General features: G+C 43.8%; 1 protein-coding gene and 1 long non-coding RNA gene across 7 annotated transcripts in view; one reads left to right on the top strand and one right to left on the bottom strand.

Annotated features, from left to right (window-relative positions):
• Positions 1–7,596, top strand: part of LOC137146563 (uncharacterized) — a 14,329-nt gene extending 6,733 nt beyond the window's left edge. For 2 of the 5 annotated variants that reach the window (XR_010917974.1, XR_010917976.1), the window contains 3 exons: positions 3,948–4,000; positions 5,882–6,112; positions 6,943–7,596. This is a non-coding gene — a long non-coding RNA (uncharacterized lncRNA). The remainder of the gene's footprint in view (positions 1–3,947; positions 4,001–5,881; positions 6,113–6,942) is intronic. The other 3 variants (XR_010917973.1, XR_010917977.1, XR_010917975.1) reach the window with 3 other exon arrangements.
• On the bottom strand, positions 114–24,083 carry RCC1L (RCC1 like). 2 transcript variants are annotated; one of them, XM_067537903.1, is made up of 11 exons: positions 23,645–24,083; positions 21,344–21,473; positions 13,856–13,984; positions 12,864–12,930; positions 11,490–11,541; positions 10,109–10,193; positions 9,375–9,556; positions 5,599–5,683; positions 4,695–4,868; positions 2,792–2,877; positions 114–1,057 (listed from the first exon to the last, which is right to left on the bottom strand). In XM_067537903.1, the coding sequence occupies exons 1-11, from the start codon at positions 23,996–23,998 to the stop codon at positions 980–982; spliced, it is 1,422 nt and encodes a 473-aa protein (XP_067394004.1). In that variant the 5' UTR covers positions 23,999–24,083; the 3' UTR covers positions 114–979. The 2 variants fall into 2 exon arrangements, with proteins under 2 accessions (XP_067394004.1, XP_067394006.1); XM_067537905.1 differs by lacking the exon at positions 114–1,057 and adding an exon at positions 1,300–1,895.

The raw sequence follows: 24,083 nt of genomic DNA, 5'->3' as shown, positions 1-24,083 counted from the left end.
GTAGTTAGGTCAACCCTATCCCTTACTGTAGCCACTGCTAGACTGAGGGACAAATTCTTCCATTGACCTAGCTCCTGCCCCTCAGAGCAGTGGATGAACTCCATCAATCTAGGAAGTGTCTATGCTACGGTGGTACAGTAGCACAGCTGCAGTGTTGTACGTGTGCTGATATAGTGTAGAAGGTATAAATTAACATAGGTCACTGCTCATTTAATTTTCACTTTCTTCCCCCCACTCCTCAGCATATAAATCACACAAAGTGGGGCTCTCACTCCTATCTGTCTGTACCACAAAGAATTTGCTTCTTTAAAAGTGAAGCCTAGGGGTGGACAGCTAATGGTTTGGAGGAATGGAACCCTTTGTCTACATTGCAGCATGACTGGGCTCTGTCTTCCTCCACTCACAGGTCAATGAAACACTGCGTAGGGCAGCTCTGCATTCTAGTGTAATGCACAAGAACAAGGGCCATGAAGTGAATGACTGGAAACAGACACTGGTTGTATTAGTCAACATGAGTTTATTTTAGCCCCTGCTATCATTTGCCCTTTAGGAAATGTGGCTGGCCAAGACTGTCACCCAGTGAACGTGATGGCAGAGACATAGACCCGTTTAAAGCTCTATTGCCAGCTGTATGAGTAAGTGCATGTAATGCTACTACTGCAATTTCCTCATGGAGGAATACATAGTAAAACAGCTACCTGCTTGCCTTAATCCTTGCCCAGTGCTGCCTGTGGGCTGGACAGCAGGACAGCCTGACTCTTCACTATCCCTGTGGGAGAAATGGCTCCCCCCCAAAGAATAACTGGAGGCTCTGGACATGAAGAAACAGTTAACAAGGTTCCAAGCACAGCAGAGATTATTCGCCCTCCAAGTGCGTGCAGTCAGGGCATGATTGAGCATGAGCACAAAGCGTTCTCCTCACTGAAAGAGTGATCACCGGTTCGTCTTCCAAATGCATAGCTGAGGTATGGCACAGCTGCTAGATAAATGATTTAACCAGAGTTACCATATGATCGATTCCACAGGCCACGTCCACTACCTCGCCCGGTATTGTCACCTGGAAGCGACAAAAGAAAGTTTGCTTTCAGGCTGTCTGCCACATGTGTACATGCACCCCTACCCAGCCAGGCGGGATGCCCTTTGGAGTGCAAGACTATAGAACTTGGTGATGGTGCAGTCCAGGGAATTGTGAGATTAGACTGACGGTAACCCCAGAAACAGCAAACCCTACAAGATTATCAACAGGCTGTAAAGCACAGGGCAGGTTCACAGACGGAGCTGTTAGTGCAGACTCAAGTATTTTTCCATGGAAGCACATAAAGCAGTTATGGAATGAGCTGAAAGCTCAAAATCAGACAGGGCTTCACTGCCAACCTGTTGGGAAAGGCAGTGGACACTTTGAATGAAAGGACCATTGACTCAGCATGGCATAGACTAGACTACCGGAAGATGATTTGTTCAAGCATCACACAGGTTGGCGTAGCTAATCATTGAGGACAGACAGAATAGCTAAAGCCATGGAGATTCCTCCTTAGTTGGGAGACGCTTCACCGGTTTGGTCTCGATTCAAGGCCACGAGTGGCTTTTTGCGCTGTGAGCACCAGCACGTACGTGATACTGAGGTCTTTCACTTTTAGAACAGCTGAACACTACAGCTATGCAGAGTCCTCCATGAGGAATGAAATAGCTGCTCATGGCAAAGTATTGCTCTGTAGTGATGCTAGTTAAGGGGAAAAGGCCGGGAGAGTGGCTAACGTTTCAGCTAGTGTTGAACAGATCCTCTACAATGGATGTGATGCGATGCCCTAGGGGAGCTCATGCTGCATCATCTTGGGAACTGCACCTTGCATCCCCTCTTATCGTCTTTCATGGACACACCACTGCCATCCACTTCCCTAGTAGATATGGCCAAGGAGAAATGGGATAGTTACAACTTATGCACTTGGCATTTGTGCCTTTTAATTCACTTAAGGTAATTACTGTAGAGATTTAATTACCATAGTATAATTTTGTAGCAAATCTTAACGCTCAAAGTTGTAAATGTTTCTTCCTCACTCATTTAAGTGCACCTCTGCACAAAATTGGCCCTGCTTGAAGGTTCTCCTTTTTTCCCTTATTCTGTTTTTAAAAAGGGTGTTAGATGCCAAAACCTTTGTGCACATAACATGAAAATTAAGAATTCACACGCAAAGAGACTAGTCTACAATTCAGTTAGACAGTTGGGCCAGGCACCGGTGCAAGCTGTGCTAGGGAAGCCAAACATGAGTCACCGTAAAGGTACCTGAGGTTCAGTGGGTGATTGCTGGTGAGAATCTTGTCTGAACTGTGCGGACACTTTCAAACTCAATGCTCCATGAACACAGGGGTGGGGATGTTTTATTTAATTTCCGTGAAGTTTCATACTGAGTTTGACACACTCTTAGTAACCAGAGCAGATGCTGGCCATCCCTGCAGGACAGGGTTTGGTCTCTGACACTTGGTATCCATTTCTTTAGTATATAGAACACTTAACTAGAGCTCGCGTCTCAGAGTTCTGCTTGTACAGTAAAAACTAATTATAAAAAGCCAGAACAATACTGGAGACAAAATAGAGTTGTGACCCGTCTCCATCCCCTCTGGTCAAGATCTCCAAGAAGGAATGGATAAGATCATCTCGCATTGGCAGTTTCCATGTTACTTTCAGTGCCAAGAGCTAAAACTAGGCACAGTGAGAGGGGTGAGGCCTCACTCGCCCTTGTTATGTTAAACTTTAAGTACTGGGCATGCTTGTGCTTGAACGTTCTGTACTTACCCTCCATGGGAAATACTGGTCTTCCATTCTTCCAATTCCCAAGCACCCCCTTATGTTCTTGCCCCACACAAACAGCTCTCCTCTGTCTGCAACAAGCAAAAAACCTAGGTAAGATTGCCTTTAAAAAGATCTTCCCAGATGGAGTATTTGCAATGAGAGGGGTTGCAGATGTGGTGCTTATGGAGGTATGGCCTTCTAGACGATAACCAGTAGAGTTAAGAGAACACTTGCTAAGCAATACCACAACAGAGCTCAGTGAACAGGAGCAAACACCACATTTTCAGTGTAAATCTCCCCCCCAAACAACTCTAAAGGCAGAATTTTGTTTAAGGGAACAGGGGGAGAGGGAAGAGAATTGGGAAGTCAATGGAAGCTGCACGTGCTCGTTTTCAAAAGTCTGGCTCAACACCCTCAATCTGCATGCGCAGCTCTTAGGATAGAGGGCAGGATGTGGCTTCGACATGTTTAACTGTACACATCTGAGCAACAGCCTCAGCGAGCTGGGTAAGCGAAGACCGTGAAATCTAGCATAAGGTCACCACTCCAAGTCTGATCACTCTGTTGTTTAAAGAGGGGCGGCTTCTAATAAGGGTAGAGCAAAACTGTATTCAGAACATTTGGAGAGGTCTTGGGTGAAATTTTCAAGAGCACCTCCGGTGACTTAGAAGCCCGAGTCCCAATTTCAAAAATGATTTATACCAGTGAAAGAACTGGGGGTAGACAAGGCCTAACTATTTGAGTAGGGGTATTTTTTTTAAAACTAAAATAAAGGGGGAAAACCCTATGTGGACACAGTTACACTGGTATATGGCTTTAGGTATTCCCCTACGAGCCAGGAAACACCCTGCACCACTTTAATTTTACTGACAGTGAGTAAGGGATAGCCTTTGTTTGTAGACAAGCACTTAGGACCTTGTCTCATTGACATTTTCAGACATGACTTAGGTGCTTTTGAAAATGCTATCCCTCTTGTTACAATGACATACACTGTAGGGTCCATACAACACACACTCCATTTCTTGGGACAATGTGTCTCACCAGCATTATGGAAAGTCTCTTGAAGGGATAAATGTTCTCTAATCCTTCCCCTTTGCATACAGCTCAATTCCCAAACAATACTTTACTCACTCTAAGCGCAAGTTATTTTACCTATCAGTTGGAAACTCCTCCAGTGAGAGGTCTCAGCTACCAGCAGCTATCATTGAATAGGTAAGCTTTTACTCTCGTCTTGTAGTAGCTACATCAGCTTACTGTGGTGCTGCCCTCTGCTGGGCATTTTTATTGACCTTTGTGATTTACCAGGACTTCATTTACAGTATTTTCTTCACATACAAGCTTCATTTATGATACTTACAGCTGCCCTAATGGCGCTGCTAAGATTGTCATGTCAGTATTTGTATTGTAATGCTGTGGTTTTTCTGCTCCAGACACTAGGTTAGTTAGTTCAACTTGCATATATTTGCTGCAATCTGAAAACTGAGACACAAGGTCTCATCTTAAAGCACAGTTGTCTTTCAAATTCTAAAATTATTTTGCCTGTTTTATCACAGGAATACTTTTAAAGCGATTATTTTGCACTCCCTCTAACCATCAACTGTTATGGTCTCTTGATTACAAAACACATTTTGCAGCATGGCAGTATCTTAAGAAAATCTGGGCAGCTTGCACTTTAGAACGCAGAGGGAAGGGGCACAGATCTGTTACTGAACCCACATTAGGAATTTATCTCAGCAGCATCTATCCAAGCCAGACTGCCATCTGCCACTAACTTGGTCTGATTGAAAGCATGATCAGGACCCACATTTCAGGAGTCTGTTTTAAAATCTTACTAAGACATTTCAGTTTATAAAAGGGGCACAAATTGAAGAGAGTTTCATCACTGATCCATGGCCTTAAAACTTACTATTAACTGCTGCAAACTGGCTGATTCCACAGCGAATGCAAGAAACGTGGGTGTCCGGACTGAAGTCTGACAAGCCAAAGAGGGTGGGTGGGATCATTTCTGGAGTTGCTGTTTCCATCAGATTTGGTCCTTTCCCAAGAATCCCATATCCCCAGACAAAGACATTTCCTTCTTCTGCATTACAATAAAAACAAATTCTGTAAGTGCATTCACTCTTATGAAATTAATACAGCCTCAGAAAGCTAATTAGACCCAAATGGCTATTTTCCTCTTCCCCGGGTTGGCAAGTGTATATCTGACTATTTAAAAAAAACACAATGTGTTTCCATTTGGCTCCTTCCTGCATTTGAATTCTCTCTAACTTTGCTGTCAAAGCCAATTTGCCTTGGATCATGTTTCCCAAATGTAATTCTGCCTCTGCCTTATTAAAATGGAGTGTTTTCAGTTTGTCTGAGAGAGAGAACAGGCCTGCAGTACCCAAGGTATAACACACAGAGACACTTTTATAGCATTCCTACCCTCCTGGAGTTGGGACTAAACCCTGCACTGGCCAGCTCTCTTTCTGGAGTGAGACTTCAAAAAAAATTCTTCAAGTTCAGTACTTGTGAAGGCTGCCAGATAGACCGTTTGGGAGAATTAAATAATATAGACACAGCCAAGGCAACAGCAGTGCACACTCCCCATGCCAATATGCCTCAACTCTGACCTTCAGGAACTTCTTCTAGGGCTAAATGTTTCATTCTTAACGATCTATTCAAGCCTTCTTAAAAGAAGAGCCTGTAAAAAGTCTGAATGTCAATCGTGTCAGACATCTGTAAAAGTCATAACAATAGTATAACAGCCTGTCTCCCCTCCCACCGGATTACATCCCACTTGAGCCCTGCAACAGCAAAAATGAACTCACCATTTACAACAGCATTGCCTGTCCCTCCACATGCAGCATCCTTTATCTTCCCAACCTTAAATGGTAAGTATCTCGGGACATTCACCTATTTAGAAAAACCAAACAATTCTGACCTCAGAGAATGCATACACCTGCAATTAGAACTGGGACATAAACCCCTATTTTAACTTGTTTTTGGAAGTTTCTCTTAGGGAAAAGAGAATGTAAGCAATGTGAATACAGAATGTCTCTTGTTTTACAAATACTGTTTTGTATAAGTGACCTTTCTCCCCTGTATCTACAGGATTACATAAATTACGAATGCATCCTTTATCTGCTGCCCTGATCCTACAGAAGGAAAATGAACTATGTTCAGCTGAATGAGGCTGCAGGTGAAGACAATTGACTGGGCAAAGCTGAAATCATCCATATAGTTCTACAAAGCTGAAGAATTTTGAATGGCACACGCCTGCAGGAATCCATTCACACCAGACCTCATGACCTAGTCACGGCAAGGAAGCTAACCAGTCAAGAGGTGTGTTTGCAAACAATCACAAGAGAGACCAGAAGGCCGTAGGCTGTAGCCCTTTAGTGGCATAGTTTATATAACACAGGAAAACCTATAGTTTTGTGGGTACTAATGCTGAATGTTACAGGTAAGTGAGAATTTCCTTTTCCAGAATAGTCACTACACAGACTTGGCTCGAAGGCCACATCTTTGTTGGGCAAGCGACCTAACCCAAGTTCCAATCTTTGTCAGTATCCTCTCCAAGAAGCCTCATATTGGAACAGTCTGACCCTACACTATTTAACCTACTCATTATCTCCAACATCCTACCAAACTAGATCACTAGCCCTAAACTGGGGACACATCAAAGGGAACTAAACTAAAAGTTTACTAAAATGGCATTAATTTGACGATCAACTCTTCATTTTCCTTCAAGTATAGCTGAATATTAATGAGCTGCTAGAACACAACGGCTCCAATATGAACTAGGCAAACATCTGCTTAATTACTACAGTGCCATACTACTCAAGGTTGAGTCAGCACGTTAAATCTCAGTTTACCATAATTTACTGTAAGAAGAAATTAACATTTGTGAAATGAACCTGTGAGATTTTTGTAGACATCCGTGTCATAGAACAAATCCAAGGCAGAGGCAGTAGGGAGAAATGTGTGCTATGCATATGCTTCTGGTACTCTCCAACTTATAACCTAGACTTTGTATCCCATAAGTGTTGAGTGAGGCTAAATTTGTCAAATTACTTTCTGCTCATTTATGTGAAAGCAGATTACAAATAAATTTGAAATGGATGAATTTTTTATGAACAGTTCTAAGTAAATACCGTATTTTTCATCAATAGGTCTCACAGGAGGTCAGTGGTGTCATCCACGTTTTACAGATGGGGAAACTGAGGCAGCGAGCAGAGATGTGACTTGCCCAGGGTCACCCAGCAGGCAAGTAGAATATGTGGGTTCTAGTCCTGGCTCTGCTGAGTCCCAGTCCAGTGCTCTAGCCCCTAGGCCCACTGCTTCACAAGTCACCTCGTATTTCTGTTTGCTGATTGGATGCCTAAAACACACTCCTCATATGTGTCTTTGAGGATAAGCTTTCTGCAAATCTTCACCTCTGAAAAAGCCACCGTAAGTGAGGAGCAAAGATGACAGAAGCAAATTCACTTTTAAAAAGCAATTGAATGTCTGGACTTTGTCTCTGTTTTTTGCAACATTTGCCCAGCTCTGGTCCCTGTTGTAGACTCAAACCTTAATAAAAAGATAAACTGTTTATCTGCACAAGTAACATTTTTCAAAAGCTAGATATTAACATTGCGACTGTCCACACTACAGATTGCCACCTCACTTAAAAGAGATTTATAAAATATTCAGCAAGAGGCTTTATGGTCCACTGAGTCACAGTATAATGAAAAATCTTTGTTTGTGAGCTTTTGGCACCCTGCAGAGATTGTTTATAATCTGACAGAGGAGAAGTCTCCACTGGATGGCAGGCAGGCAGTGCCAATTCATTTTGTGGGGATTTCAGCAAGACAGTGTCAAAATTAAGTTATGACATTATTAGATGTGGCTATTTTAAGAGATGACTTTGTACTGAATTAGAAATTGACGCTATTATTTCCTGCCTCAATGATGGGATGTGGGAAAGGACTTCAATGTTAAATTAAGCCATGTTTTTATATATATCTTATTCTTAATGGGTTTGGGCAGCTATATTTTAAACTGTTTAAGTATAATTTAATCAAAGAGAGTCTATACACGCTATAGGTCTTTAAGCTCATCTAGGAAACCATCAGCCCTGACCTCAAACTAACTCAAGTATCGAACGGAAAAAAAAGTGTACATTGTACACTTTGAACTTCTCTATCTGCAGATTTCAAAGTGTTTTACAAACATGATCCCCATCCATCTCCCTCATAATCCCCGAGAGACTGATTTTCTTCCTTGTTTTACATACAGAGGGAAGGAGACTGCAGCACAGAGAAGTGACAGAGAGAAAATGAGTCCAGGAATTGTCTCTTGCCAAGGCAAATCCACTGGGCCAGAAACTGCTCTCAATCACCCCAATGTAAATCCAAAATATGTCCAATGGAGTTGGGGCCCCTCTGTCAATACACCCTCATACGTTGTCCTAGAGGTACAACTAATTTATAACATGTCCACTATATGCACTGCAGCTACCTGAGCTGTGTCGCTAACCTTTACGGCTGGGATTTTTAGAGTTACCTGAGGGAATTAGGCGCTCGCCTCCTGCTGAAATTCCCAACATCCAGCGGGATGTAGTTTTAGATCAACTCTCCCTCTGTGACAAAGCAACAGCAAGGCTTTGCCGAAAACCCAAGGTCAGTAAGACATAACTCACTGGATTGATTTAGGTATTTTAAAAAAGAATATGTAAACTCCGTTAAATTGGCTCCTTTGAGTGGCTTCATCCTGCCACTTGTTACTCAATTCACAATGAGGGGGAGGTGCAGCTGGACCCCCAGCCAGCAGTAAGGGTCAGAACAACGATGTCTCATAAAGCTAAAAAAGATTTGCTTCAGGCCAAGAGGTTTCCCTGCTGCTATCTGTGCCTTTGTCCCTCTGTGGTTTGATGTGGTGCATGTGGGGCTACAACTTAAAGCCAGTTAGAGATTGAAGCTGGAGCAGAATGTGCACTAAGCGTGTGATTCCTGAGTTCTCATCTGCACTGGCTGTCTATCGCTTTCTGAGGGGAGTTGAAGGCGTTGCTTTTACCCTATGAAGCCCTAAATGGCCTGTGACCTAATTACTGCCAGAGCTGCAGTCAGAAGAGGCACTCCAGCTGGAGCACCTTTGGTTTGCAAGCTGCCTTCTCCAGGACAGGCCCTCCACTTTAGAACACACTCCCCTCCCCGCTTTGGTTTGCAAGCTGGCTGGCAGAGCCTTCTCCAGGACAGGCCCTCCACTTTAGAACACACTCCCCTCCCCTGCTTAGCTGAAACAACCCTGATCTGTTGCCTTCTCAGGTTTGTAGGGCAAAACACTAATATGAACAATACAATGATTCCTGGCTAGTTGATCTTAGTAACTGTGGGTGAAAACACACGGCTAGTTGTGTTACTTGATATTGATTGTATTGTCAAAGGCACTTGGAGCAGGGAATGGGTGCTTCTTTTATAGCTTCATGTATAGAACAGTTATACTGAAGCCTGTAGAAGCTCCATTATTATTTACATAGCTCCCAAAGGGAGTTGCAGCCAGAAATCCATTTAAAAAAGAGTCATTAGAGTAGTATGCATTACACTAGAACATCTGACCTAACCTGTGTCGTCTCCGTGATAGAAGCCAGCTGCAGGTATTCAGAGTTTCCCCAGCCAAAGAGGTCTCCTTCATTAGATACAGCCAGACAAGAGTCCCCATAGGAGGCAACCTGAACGATATTTACTCCAGCAATGTCTCCGCCCAGTTTGGTGGGGGCACTGGTGATATTGTAATGACCAAGACCTGACAAGGAGAGCGAGATTCTGTAATGAAATGCTGTACTTGTTCACTTTAGAAACAAGGCAGACACCACGTGTCTTCGGGTGCCGGTCAACACAAGTCATCCAAAGACTGCATCTTTTTAAACAACATCAAACAGAGAAAAAAGTACTCCTGCTTCTTGAGATCTATCATCTCAAGGCTAAAGCAAAGATCTGAGAGATGAGCCTGCCCCCTGTGGAGACCTCAGCTCAAATCCTGCACTCTAGCAGTTTTGGTGGCATCACTCAAGATATTTCAAGCCAGGTGTCACCACTACATTGCAAGCAATATACAGCAATCCCATACCTGTGCACTGATGAAATTGTCTGAAACACGTTCTTCTGTCCATACAGGTAAGATAAAAATGTGCTAACACAGGGGAGGTGAAATATACCTTATCTCCACTTGCTCCCAATATTAAGCATCTGGCCTTCCGTCACACAGCCAGTTGACCAGAGTGAACACTGTTCCAAGCTTTTACTAGTTCTTGGTGGATTTACTGCACAATAGATTCCACTTTACTGAAAGGCCTACCTGTTTGTCCATCAGCTCCCCATCCACAGGAGTAGACCTCGCCTTTCTCAGTCCTGAATAGACTGTGATCCTGCCCACAGACAACCTACATGCAAGTGAAAAGATAAGTCAGATCATGTTGAGAATTAGTAAGCTGTGACATCATGTGCAGACATATGAATGTGAACCTCTATTGCTCAACATGCACGTTCTTTTTGGCCTTCCGTTCAGAGCAAAGACAGACAAGAGCTCCATGTACAAAAGGGAAGGTTAGAACCACCACAACACAGATTTTTTTTTTGTCTGTAGTGAGCATTGCCAAAGTAGAGATCCCACCTGTTGTGGATTCCATCACAGCTTCTAAAAACCTCCTCCCAGAACAATATTTTCTGGCGCACATGATGCCAGCTACAACATGCAATTTGAATAATTGACTTAAGAACTACAGCAACATGAAATGAACCTCTGCCTCTCCAGATCTGTTCTTGAATTGATATTTGTTTTAATCAGTCCCAATAGCCACACCTACCACAGGACTGGTCCGATGGCAGTGATACCCAGACTGAGGCTCGTGAGCCGCAAGTGGCTCTTTAATGTCTCTCCTTGCAGCACATATTAGAACACTGTGATTTAATTATTAACTAATCAGGATGCTTTTACTCTCTTATTAACGATTAAGTTATCAACCTGCACTAAGTTATTAACTTGCTGTGAGAAAAAAAAATATATAAAAACTAAATATTTTATTTCCCCCATCATACTGTTTAAATATGAATATATAGTACTAGAATAACTGAAACAATGAATTCACACTGATGTGGCTTTTTGGGGTAAGGCTGATTGATCATTTGGCTCCTGCACCACTCAGGTCTGAGTATCACTGAGCTAGGGCCAAAATTTCCAAAGGTGAAGCCTAAAGTCACTGGATACATTTTCAAGAATAGTAAGCACCTAATGGCTGGCACCAATATCCACGGGGCCTGCGAGGTGCTCAGCACTCCTGAAAATCTGGCCAGTGATTTTAACTTTAAAGCACTTATTTTTGAAAATTTTGGCCTAATATAATGGGGTCCTCTCCCATCCCACCGGACTCGGATCAGTTACCTTGCTTCCTAGGGTACCACTTGGTAGATGTATGGGCCAAGCTGTCCCAAGTGCACACATGCAGTCTGGTAAATGCACATGTAAATGGCCAGTTGTGCAGGTTAACGGACCACTTTGTGCATGCAATTACTGCAATTACAGCAAAGCCCATCACAATAGCTCAGCAGTGGCATAGGGTATTGGGCAATTGGCTCAAGCCAGAAAGAATCAAGCAGTAGGGCCTTATTTCCATTTTAGAAGACATAAGTTGAACGATCCCTATCCTCACTCAGGTTTTAGATTGAGAAAAGGATCTTACCTGCACAACTCTGCCATCAAACTCTTGCAGTCGGTGAATTATGTGGCTTTCACTACATAGAACCGGGCAGAGATCAGAAAGAGAAAAGGTAAAACAAAGAGAAGATTTCAAGCGCTTGCAAATGAAACTTCCAGAAGCAAGCTTGCTCTCTGTGGCATACATTCGGGGGAGGAGGTGTCTTCACATGTACTCAGACCATTTATCTTTTTATAGATTAGTTTAAGTAACAGGTCTAAAGCAATAGAAGTTCTGCTTGGTAGAGATAGGACTTTATTTCTGTAGCTCCTGACTCCAGTCCATAGATTATACACAACCCACTAGATTATACTGCCTCTCCATATTAATTTAGCACTAGTCTACCTATTCTCAGAGTACATTACCTGGCATCACATGAGTAGGGATGGAGAAAAGCTGTACTAGAAACCTCCACTGGGGAAGGCAGTATGAAAGTAAAGGAGAGAATAAAATAGACCTGTAAGAATAAAGAATGATGGTCTCAACTGAGGAGCCAGGCAAGGTGGATATTGATTCTGTCACTGATGGAGAATAGAATTTCTAAGTACCAGTGAAGTACGGTTAACATCTATTGCTGGGAAATGCCCACGTTCCAATGGGAAGGCATCAAAGAAGAACAAGCTAAAACACTGACCATGCATCCTTACATTTACAGAGACCATGTCATCTTGTGAACTGAGTACTGGATTAGGAACTAGCAACTGCTGAGTTCTAGTCCATGGTCTGCCATGGCATCTGTGACTTGGTGAGCCCATTGGCTCTACGCTGCCCTTTCTAAATACGGAGGGATAATAATACTGCCCTAATAGTAGGAGGATTATTGTCTGCATTGTAGATTTCATCATGCAGAGCCCTACATAAGTGCCTATTACTATTGCTCCTTCCCCAGCTGCAGACTCAGACTGTGTGGTAAAAGTACTTGTCTTTCAGGATCAAATGCTGTTTCTACTATTTCGATTATATATATACACACACACACACATCAACATACCTGAACACCACCACCATCTGGGAGGCTAAAGATTGAAAACTGGCTGCAAATCACGCTGGTCTTGTACCATTTATGTAACTTGGTAATTTATTGCTAATGTCTGTGAAAAAGGAAGCCAGATGCTTATGCCTTTTTTAATATCTCGAGAGCATGGCAACCCCACAGTGCGTGGGCCCTGTGGGTGTTTACACACAGTCCCAATGGAGGGCTAGATCTTCCAGACACAAATGGCTAGTTTTTGGACCCAACAACCTTGAGCAATGTCCTTTTGTAGTCACATTTTTCCCCCTAGCGCCTATTGAAAATTAATTATAGGAGCAATTCTATTACACAAAAATACCAGGTTTGCATTTTGGGTGGATGCTCACCTGTAAATTTCATCTTCAGTAACTTTTCGGCCGCACTGCCCATAGGAATTGTTGCCCATGCTGAAGACTGAAAAACAACAATTGCATGCATGTGACTTCCACTTTGATTTAGTATAAAGCATTTATTCTCTCTTATAGATGTTGGCTCCTAACTGCAACATGGTCAGCAAAAGCCCCACATACATCCAAAATGCTTAGCTCTCAAGAGGCACCTAGTATGAAAGGGTGGACAAGTGCCCACAAGATGAGCTTGAACCTTCTCACCAAGGTCCCCCTAAATGTGAGAGATTCAAGGCATTTCAGGCAGCAATATCCAAGCAATAATGTCATGTGAACTGTACTAGTACCTGGAGGCCATTGACCATTCCTCCATAATTGACTAGCTTGTTCCACTTGTTGCCTAGGAGACTTAGAAATAAGGTCACCATTCCCACAGAAGCACTAAATCAAATGATCAACTCTCCTAGTGATCAAGAGTTGCACTGGAATGCTAAATACTGTGTTGAAGTTGGTGTACTAAAGAATTCTTGGGGCAACTGCAAGCCAAGCAACACAGAGGTGCCTCTGTATATAGGCCTATTAATTCGTTTCCTTTAATTCAACATTCGACCCAAACAAGTAACATTTAGAGGGTTCACAAAGAAAATACCATAAGGCATTGGCATAGCTGTCCAAAACCGAAATTAAAAATACATCCAACTGAAAAAGAAAAATACCCTACACATAACAAGCCCCAGGACTAGACAAACAAACCATATTTTACAATACTTGCAGTGCACAAACATCTACAGCTTGAGCCAGATGGAAACCAGAATGCAAAGAAGGATTAAGCTTAGAGCTCTCCCTCCACTGAACAATCTTGCTTTAAAAAACACTTCCATGTGCCATATTTATACAATCAGGTTTGGTTTCAGTTTTCAAGGAAAGAAAGAAAACACCTGAGCAATTAAAGACTCTGTTGTCCCTTGCCACCACTATAAGCGATACTGTACCTCCTTCCTCGTCCGTCAGGATCAGGGAATGAGCTCTCCCACAAGACACCTGTAAGACCCGAGTCTTCTGGGGATTGTCCAGAGGTAATGGAATGGGAGATGGTTCCAAGACATATTCATAGCCTTTGGCTTTAAGAAGGAACAGACAAATCAGAAATTAACTTCTACGAAATGAACCAAGTGTATGTTTGTTTGGGGATCGTATTTATAAATACACGTTGCCAAACAGATGCCTAAGTCATGTAAAAGACAATTTATGAGCCAGAAAACAAAGATCCTTCCCAGAGTCAATGGGTAACCTGGATCTAGGTCGTACTAATTGCTAATAGGGAAATCTTGGAAAGAGCAAGCACTAAATTCTGCATAGTAGGCAATTCACAGAATGCAGGAGTTGAGTGGTTTTAGGTGGCCGAATTTGGAAATTTAAGTTCAGCAAAGCAGTTAACTATGTTGGATGGATTACTGATGAGTGTGAAGTTAAGCACATGCTTAAATACTTTGGAGGCTGTGTGACTCAGGTACAAAGGGAGGAAATATTCAAAGTCAGTGTGGAAGGTAAACAGGGAAATGTATGACACCATAATTAAAGGACAACAGATTAAAACTCCTCTAGGAAAAAGAAATGCAAGGAACAAGCAGCAGCAAATGTCGCTTCACAAAACAGCAAAGATCTAAAGTTTTTTTGTTTTTTTTTAAATATTGTACTAGAAATGAAAGGTTTGGTAACTCAACAGAATATACAATCAGTTAAGGCCATCAGGGAAAAGAAAAGAACAGCAAAAAATAATTAGGGCTAGACAAAAGGTTAAAGGGAGATGAAGAGCTTTTACAAATGTATCAAAGGAAGAAATTCTACTAGAGGGACAATGGTTTCCTTAAGATCAGCCTGTGTTCTCTTTACACACAGAGGTGTGGTACCTTACACCACAAGTCAGCCCACTGACTGAACAGATCTCTTGTGCAGCCAGGGACTCTCTTTGCAAGGCTTCTGGCTCTTAGGGAGTTTGCAACGCAAACAACAGGAAAATGGAGTCAGTGCAATAGAGGGGACTGTTTACATGGAGGCAGGTTTCACAAGACAGGGAAATAACAGCCCTTCTGTCTTTCTCTAATGCAGCCACATCTGGCACCTCAATACCAGAAGGGTATTGACAAGCAGTACTGACAGGCATTCTGAGACAAACTATCCTACAGAAAGCTCTGCCGACATAGCTAGGTCAGTCAGAAGCGTGGGGGGAAGAAAAAAAAAATCACATCCCCTAATGAATGTCATGACGCTGGCAGACCAGGTACCAGCTCATGCCAAAATCCCCATGTCTCAATTGAATGCTGACACAAACACAGCTGGGATCAGTCTGGCTCACCCGCGTGTTAATTCTGTTAAAACAGGCATAAGAATGTGGTTAGGGTTTAGACTTTATGGAACGCTTGTGACTTGCTCCCGTGCATTAATCTAATTTACAACATCTGTACCCCACACCATAAGGGAATATTTGAGCGGCTGTATGGTGAGCCTCTGTGACTGTGTAAGTCACCAGACAGGAGAGAGACATTAGTTAGCATGAAGTGCTGATCTGCAACAGAAGATGTTACGTCCTTCGCAACAGGAAAAGTCCATCAACACCAGACAGACTACTGTGGGTCATTAAAGAGGACAACAGTTCTGCTCTCTCAACCGTGAAGAGGAATCATGCAAGTGGATTCCTCCCATCAGCTGAGTTTGCAGCTCAGAGCACATGGCAGGAGGGGATGAAAATACCAAACAAAAGGAACTAGATATTTCCATGCTGCTTGGACTCGGGGGAGAGGCAAGGGTTTTCTAGGCATAAGCAAGGGAGCCCCAGCTGCTTAGCCTGGGTTAGCCCAAAAGGACATAGAGAGCTTGCTCATTGTAGAAGCTTCTACTACCTTTTGAAACTTATGACTGTTACTCATTTGTGTATGTATGTTCACCCAGCTTTACCCTTGTAAATGACTCATTTCCTTTTCCTATTTAATAAATCTTCTTATAGTTTATTACAGGACAGGCTACAAGTGTTGTCATTGGTGTGAGATATAAGGTGCAGTTGACCTAGGGTAAGTCACCGGTCCTTTGGAATTGGGAGTAACCTGAATATTGCTGTGATTTTTGGTGTAAGGGCCCATCTGTCACAGAGATACACTCACCTGGGTGGCAAGATAGATCAGAGTACCCAAAGGAACTATCTGTGACTCCAAGATAAAGCTGCTATAGGGCCTGAGGAGTTTACTCTTGACAATTGATTGGTGAAATCTAAGTATAAAAGTCATAACCAATCTAAAGTTTGTGCCCTGGTTGGTACTCTCACTCTTGAGTCACTGGAGGCAACATTGCAATTACATCAGCTAGAAGTGTGAAGAAAAAAAAAATCACATGCCCTAGTCAATATAACTTTGCTTGCAAAGCCCCTGGTGTAGATGCAACTGCCAACAGAAGAGTGCTTCTGTCGATATAGCGAGTGTTGTTCAGGGAGATGATGTAGCTATGCCAGCAAAAAGCCTCCTTTCGGCCTACACAGCATCTCCACTAAGGTGCTCTGCCAGCAAAGGCTCTCTTGTGTAGACAAGCCCAGAGAAGAGGAACCAAAGTGACCAGATAGCTAGAGAGGAAAGAGTAAGAGGGTTAAAGATAGCTTGCCCTATATTTGGCTGGGAGAAGAGGGAGAGGAGAGGGAAGGTATGGGAGAGAGATATGATAGTCTAAAAAACTGAAGGATGTAACTACCACAGGTAGAGAAGAATCATTTAGTGTGGTAACAGAGGCATAAATAGCAGTAATGGGACAAAGTTAAGAAAGGGAAATTTAGGTTGACTATCAAGAGCAAGATTCCTAACGGAGACCTCATCGACTGTGGTGCTTCAGTCATCAGCCATCCTCTAGGAAGGAACACATAACCATGCCATTAGAATCCACACACCTGTGAATGAGGCAATGAACCACCTGAAATGGGTGGTACTTGACGATTCCATGAACAATGATGTTTCCCCAGAAGATGATTTAATTCCTCTGTGTGCCTGAGGAGAAGGGATTTGAATAGGCATCTGCAGTCTCTCAAGTGAGTGCCCTCATCACTGAGAGAGGCTGGTATGGGTTGCTCTTCTCTTGGTGATGCTGTTCCACCTTAATTAAATAATTACACAATAACTGGGCCACAGCTAGCATCAGGATCATTCTGTAGCCCCATGGATTGGGTTCTCACCCAGGATGCAGACAAGTTGGGTTTGATTCCCACTCTGCCTCCTCATTGGCGTTTGGACTGTACTGAAGAGGTGGGGGGTCTTCTTCATTCTTGCCTGCTGAAGCTGTTGCACTTTATTTAAATATTTTTGGGTCAGCTAAAGAGTTAGAGTCATTCCCTAGTCTAGTGGTTGGGTACCTGCCTAGGCGGTGGGGGATCCTGGTTCAAATCCTAGTTCTGCCTGTTAAGGGATTTGGAGCAGGATTCCCTGCCTTCCAGGGGACTTCTCTGTTCAAATCCCCTTGCTTTCTTTGGAGGATGCTTGTCCTGGAGATGGTGAGGGTGTTTGAACAGGGATGACCCCCCACTGAAGTTGCCTGGGAGGTGGGAAGCTCTAGTCCAAATCCCTTCACAGAGCAAGGGATGCAGCCTGGGGTCTCCCATCCCCTGGGGAGTATCCTAGCCACTGGCTCATGAGCTTCATTGTGGCCCAGTTAAATAATAAGTAAAAGTTCAACCTGAGGTGGCAGACAGCAGTTAAAATTCATTTGCCCCAGTAAAGCTGAGACTTGAACCGTCTCCAGCATCCCAACTGAGGGCCCTAACCACTGCATCAGAGAGAGTTTTTATTTTGGGCCCAATTGATAGTTAAAGAGGAATAGCTTCAAGAGGAAAGTCTGAGGGAGCCTCACAACAGGCTACTGCCTAGCCTAGCCTACTTAGGAGATGGCTGTTTACACCGCTCAGCAGGGGGAATTGAACCCCATCTCCCACCTTCTGAGCAAAATCCCAAACCACTGTGCTACAGAGTCTTCCTGAGCCTAGCTGTGGCCCAACTGCTATGTAATTATTTCATTAAAGTGGACCAACATCAACAAGAGAAGAGGAGCAACCCATAGCAGAAGATCCCTCAGTTCAGTGCTTTGGGCATGCACTTGTGAGACAGCAGATCCCTATTCAAATCCCTTCTCAGCAGGCAGAGTGGGGAAATCAAACCAGACTCACCCACATCCCAGGTGAGTGCCCTGACCAGTGGGCTAAAGGTCAGGAGGGAGTATGGATACTCTGAAGACACTTATCTGAGAGGTGACAGGTCCCTGTTCAAATCCGTGCTCTGCCTCAGGCCAGGAAAGGAAACTGAGCGAGGCTCTCCGGGATCGCAGGTGAGTACCCTAGCCAGTGTGCTAAAAGGAAGGCTGGCCCTATCCTCCCTGACCACTTTGTGTGGTGTTAGGCGCCCCCCCCCCCTCCCAAGAATGCCTACCCAATTGAGTCCCCAAGGGAAGATCGGCAGCACAATGCTTTGAGAATCATGCTGGGGCTTAGGCATGAGCTAGGTGGCTGGTGCCTAAATTGAGGTAGCAGGACATGTGCTCAGAGGCAGAAACTTAGGTGCCTAAGGAACTTTTAGAGCAAAAACTTGGGTGCCAAGTGATTTTTGGCATCTATGGGTTGGGCGACAGCTGTGCAGAGGTTTTGTGGATTACAGTGGAGCCTAAACCTGGGATTCACACACCCAAGTCTCTTTATGTAGCTGGCTTTGTGCGCCCATAGTATGGAGTGAGTGTGCCCATTCTTAGCTCCCCCGAATTCTGTTTTGTATGCCTGTAGCAAGCACTGAGCCCACTCCCCAGCTCAGCACTGCATGCCTGCTGCATCAACACTATCTATACCTCCAGCTGCTGGAGTCCCCAGTGTACCTTAACCCATTGTAAAAACAGATCAGGGGAAAGGGGAGGCTTTAGTCACCAAGTGACCCCACAACTGTACCCCAGATGCTACTCTGGGGCTTCAGCTCACATAGCAGTTTTCAGGACAATCTGGCTCTGCATTTGCATGTTAGAGCACTTTAAAATTAAACACAGGTCATTTGCCAGAAGAGGAAAGACACTATATCGCAGGAGTCCCTTGACCATGACTCCAAATTTGCACCACAAAGGGTACCCAAGGCCTTCTCCTAGCATACTAATTTCCAAGCCAATCTGACTCTATGAACTTTAGCACACTTTGAAAGTTTACCTTTAAACAGAAATGCTACTGTAACCTTTGTGTGGCTCTGACACCCGCTGGCATTTCCTACCTTGCTCACAGAAGCATCACTTTGTAAAAGCAAAGTGAAAGTTTAATTATGTTTGGATACTGGGGCTGGAGCTGTGCTGGCTAGATCAGGGGAAGGCTAGTGAGATATGTTGTGTGTGAATACTGCTCATTATCCCCTAGCTTTGTGCAAAAAGAAAAAAAAGAAAAAGAAAACCTGATTTCTTCCCATCCCAAGAACAAGCGTGAAATATCAGCTGCAGTGTTTCTGTAACCTAACTGCATGCTGTCATTTATATACCTGCTTCCATTACCTACATTGGGTAGAAACACTCAGAGATGGTCACCCATCAAAGATGATACAACAGTCTAGGAGGGAGCCAAGTCTCTGCCTGATTATGGCTTTATAAATTAGGACCACTACTTTGAATTCATGGCATGGACAGACATGACCTAACCAGAGAGTTAATGAAGAACTAAACAGTAGCTGAATCAAATAGTCTTTGTTCAGTATCACTAGCAAGGTCTGACGATAAGTAACTTCTGACAAACCGAACTGCAGCTTTTTCAGTCAGCAGCCTACATCTCACCAGCATTTTTTTTACACTGTGGTAAGAAACAAGTGTCTCTGGATAACGTGTGCTATGAGTTGTTTGCTAAGAAGAGCAAAACAAGTGGAAAAACTGCCACCAACAATGGCCTCCTTCAGACAGCACCCAATATGTGCAAATTATCAGGCAGACACATGGAATCATGCAACAATTCAGTATTTTCACGTGTCTCCTGTCAACAATGGATGGGTGATAACTAGCACTGGGCATCTCATTCCTAAAATGAAGGTGCTGCCTCCTGCTCCAAAAGCCATCCTTCCATTTGGGCAGTGTAGTTATGAGAATACCTGTGCACCAAGGAGATGCAAATGCTCCAAGGAAGATGTGGTGTGCTAGGGCAGTTTAGGTTGGACAATAGGGAAAACTTCCTAACTGTCAGGGTGGTTAAGCACTGGAATAAAGTACCTAGGGAGGTGGTGGAATCTCTGTCATTGGAGATTTTAAGCGTTGGACAGACATATATCAGGGATGGTCTAGACAATGCTCCGTCCTGCCTTGAAAGCAGCGGACTGGACTAGAAAACCTTTTGAGGTCCCTTCCAGTCCTACGATTCTACATTTCAGCTACCTCAATATTACTGTGACTATTTTTTAAAGTAAATATAGCTCAAAGGGATGTTACATTAGACATTCAGTAGCTCACAGTCATATTCATGGGTTACATAACAGTACATGGTTATACGCTTTAGTATTCACACAAGACATTCTACAGCCCTTCTATTAAGAGTCATACAGTTATATAAGTAGTTTACATGTATTGTCATTGTATTCACGGATAGTAAAAAGATAATTACAGTTGTACGAAGTGTGCTTCAGACTTACATCCCAGGCCAAGATGGTAATTTCAAAAACAGGTTTTATAATTAGGGAGTAGGGCACTTATCTGCTTAATTTCATAAAAACAGCCAAAAGAAAACGCTTTTGTCAAATAAGACCATTCTACAAATAATAATGACAATGTCACATGACTCTCTCATACTGTCACATGACAATGTCACATACTTTGACTATACACATTTGCTTTAACCGAAGGCATAAAAGTATAGGAAAATGCACACAATATATAGACTGCATCTAAATATTTCCCAAATTCTCCAAAAGTACTATTTTGAGTACACAGCTGCATTATCAATTGTATTTAGACACTGCCTGCCAGTTTTGGTCAAAATTAAACTTTGTTTCTACGAGTTATGGCCCTTTTTGTGATTTTATGATTTGTTTGAATTGGATACCCAGTAACATTTAAACATTATATGATGTAAAAAAAACTGCCCCACTTCCCACATCTGTATCCACCCTAGCAATGACCACCAGATAGATGCTTAATATGTGGTAGCAAAGACATTTTCTCAGCAGATGGGCAACCCCCTAGTGCCCAAAAGGAGTCCGGAACTGATGCATTTAAAAAACCGCTCCATGGACAGGACTAAATTCTCAAAACCCCTCTCAGCCACCAACATTGCAACCTCAGTCAATCTCCTGCCCAACCCCACTGGCTCTCCAACCCCAGGAATGCCTAGGAGGACAGTCTGTCTTAAAGGTCACCCATTCCCTCAGGATTTAAACTCTAGAAACATTTGCAGTGTTTTCCCATAACTTATTTATAACCCCCCCCCAAATCCCGACAAGAGTTGAGATGCTTACTTCGATCCTTCCTGCTTCTCTGAAAGCCAAGCTGAGAATCCTTATTCAGACCCATGCCCCAGACTTTGGTAATGTCAGTGGTTTTTGAGGATATTAGTGTGAAGCCATAGCCACAGGCTGCAGAGGATATCTTTAAGACAAGTGAAACATTTCGTTATAAAATCAGTTTTGGAAAATTGAACTTTTTTGATTTTATTAACTCAGAATCATGTTTATTTAGACCACTGCCCCCAATTCATGGCAAAGGAGTCTGGGTATAACCCTTACAAGAGGATCATCAATAGTCGTTGAGCTTCATTCATAACCACAACAGCATAAGCAGCTGCTAGACAAGCGCCTAAATACTTATTCTTTTTAGCGAACAGTTCAGAAGCACTATTTGTTTTTAAAGACACATCCTGGTCTAAACTTAAAAATTAGATCAACCTAGTTACATCACCCTGGGCTGTGAAAAATTTCACACCCTGAGCATTGTAGTCAGGTCAACCTAACTTCTGGTGTAGATACAAATAGGTCAACAAACAAATTCTTCCATCATCTTAGCTACCACTTCTTGGAGAGGTAAATTAACTAGATTGATACAAAAAATACCTTCCATCAACATGGGAGGCATCTACACTACCGTTCTACTGTGGCATAGCTGCACCACCATAGCTGTGCCATTGTGGCAGCGGTAGTCTAGACATGGCCTAAGCAGTGCGTTTAACGACTTGGCAAAACTAGTGTGTCTGTGGATGCACAAGACAATCCAAAAGCAGTTCAGACTAAAGAGAGACTACGCGCTGACCCACCAGCAGCACTAAGTAAAAATGCCTGGAGAAGTGACTAGTGAGAAACAGGTCTGTTACCCGATTCTACTTGCTTCTTGTCTGAATAAAATCCAGGATGAAAATTAATTCTAAACTGTTCTCTTTTTCTATGATTCAGTAATAGCACTGCAAGGACACAGTGCTCAGGTGCAAGTTTAGCACTTCAGGAAGCAATGACACTGGACAGCCCTGACGAGATTTAAGACCAAAAATCTGTTCATCTCAGTAGACTACAGAGTTCTATCAATACATCTACATTCACAAATGTAGCAACCCCTGCAGTCCAGTCCTAGAATATATGATAGAGCATGTCAGCTATACAAAAGTTGGGGTGTTTTTGTGAAACAAAAGAACGAGCAGGACACAGAGCATCAAAACTCTTCCACTTAAGCACATTTTAATAGCAGAAATTAATAGGATTTTGTTTTCTAAACTGGTAAGCTGTTGAGGGTTTTTTGTTGTTGTTTTTTTTTAATTTATTTATTTATTTAAAGAAAAACATTTTACATAAATTTCAGCCCTCCTCAGGTAGAGTGCAAGCCACCAAGCAGTAGGCCAAAGGAGATGAATGAACTGCAACTACATCTTTAAGATGGGTTTCTAATTTCTTCAAAGTGCAAATGTACAAAAGAGCAATTGACTATGGAGATACTTTTCTTCTGCGGGCTCTCTAGCATCCCCATTTTCCCCATCTCTGTTATGGCTCTGGCAATATACTCTATACTGTGTACAAGCCCCACGGGGCAAGTACCATCCTGTGTGTTTGCACAGGTCCAAGAACAATGGAATCCCATTCCTGATGGGTGCCTCTGAGTCTGAGTGCTACCACCACAGTGCAAATAATAAACAACACATGAATTCTGCTGCGGCACATTGACTATATTAACAGCAATGGAATCAAGGTAAAGCGAGTAAATCCAGTTAAATTAACCCCAAACGATTCATATTTTCGAGTGCAGGACAGACAGCTGCCAAGTCTGGCTCATTTACAGATCCGCTGCTTTTAGCACTCTAAGGAAGTTTTTAAAATCACCTTCTTATCCTGAATATGTTGCTCTGCATTTTCCAACATGACATTTAAAATCTCATATCTTGTCCTCTCTTCCATTCAAACTGGCTGAGTGTCCCCTTTTCATACCGAGCTAGCATTTGCCAGTCATTTGACCTCAAAGATTAAGTGTCTCACTAACACAGGCACAGAAAAACAAATTCCTCGTCACCAGCGGGAAAGGTTTTAATTCACTCTTTAAAACGAATCCCCCTGAAACACCAGGGACGGGCCTCAACCACACGAGGAGGTCAAAGCTTTGGGGAAGTTTCCCGCTGCTAATTTCGCAGCTGGTCCCTCCCGTGTAACGAGCTGAACCAAAACCCCTGTGGTCGCGGGGCACGGCGGGGTCTGAACCCGCTGACTCGGACCCGGCTGTACCCCGAAGTCCCCCGCCAAGGCAGGAACACCGAACGGCTGCCCCGGGCCCAGCGCGTCACTCGCCTTCTCGGCGGTCTCCAGGCGGTAGGGGGTGGGCTGGATCCTCCGGGGCTTTTTCCAGCCTGCATCCGGCTTCACGAAGCTGGGGATCCCCAGGGCCCCGGCGTGGCAGAAGCCCCAGACGAAGAGCCGCTCCTTGCGCTTGGCGCGCTGCCCCACGTACTGGAAGACGGGCGCCGAGTCCTCCGCCTCCCTCGCCTCGCGGCTGCCGCGCGGCCTCGCTTGCTGGGCAAAGCCTCTGACGAGACCCGGCAGCGGCGGGGCCCCCCACAGTCCCCTCAGCAGCAGCTCCCGCTGAGCCCCCGGGAGCCTCTTCCAGCGCCGGCTCCCGGCGAGGAGCAGCGGCGCCAGGGCCATGGGCCCGCCGGCAGGGCCCGCCTGGCCCGGCAACGACCGTCGCTGGCCGCGCTACGGCAGCGGCGCGAACCGCGCGGGCGCCGCC

The sequence above is a fragment of the Emydura macquarii genome, unplaced genomic scaffold, assembly GCF_026122565.2.
Source record: "Emydura macquarii macquarii isolate MOO-44397 ecotype Brisbane River unplaced genomic scaffold, CSIRO-AGI_Emac_v2 contig_450, whole genome shotgun sequence".
In the NCBI taxonomy this organism is placed as follows: domain Eukaryota; kingdom Metazoa; phylum Chordata; order Testudines; family Chelidae; genus Emydura; species Emydura macquarii.
This window is presented reverse-complemented; position numbering and strand designations above follow the sequence as displayed.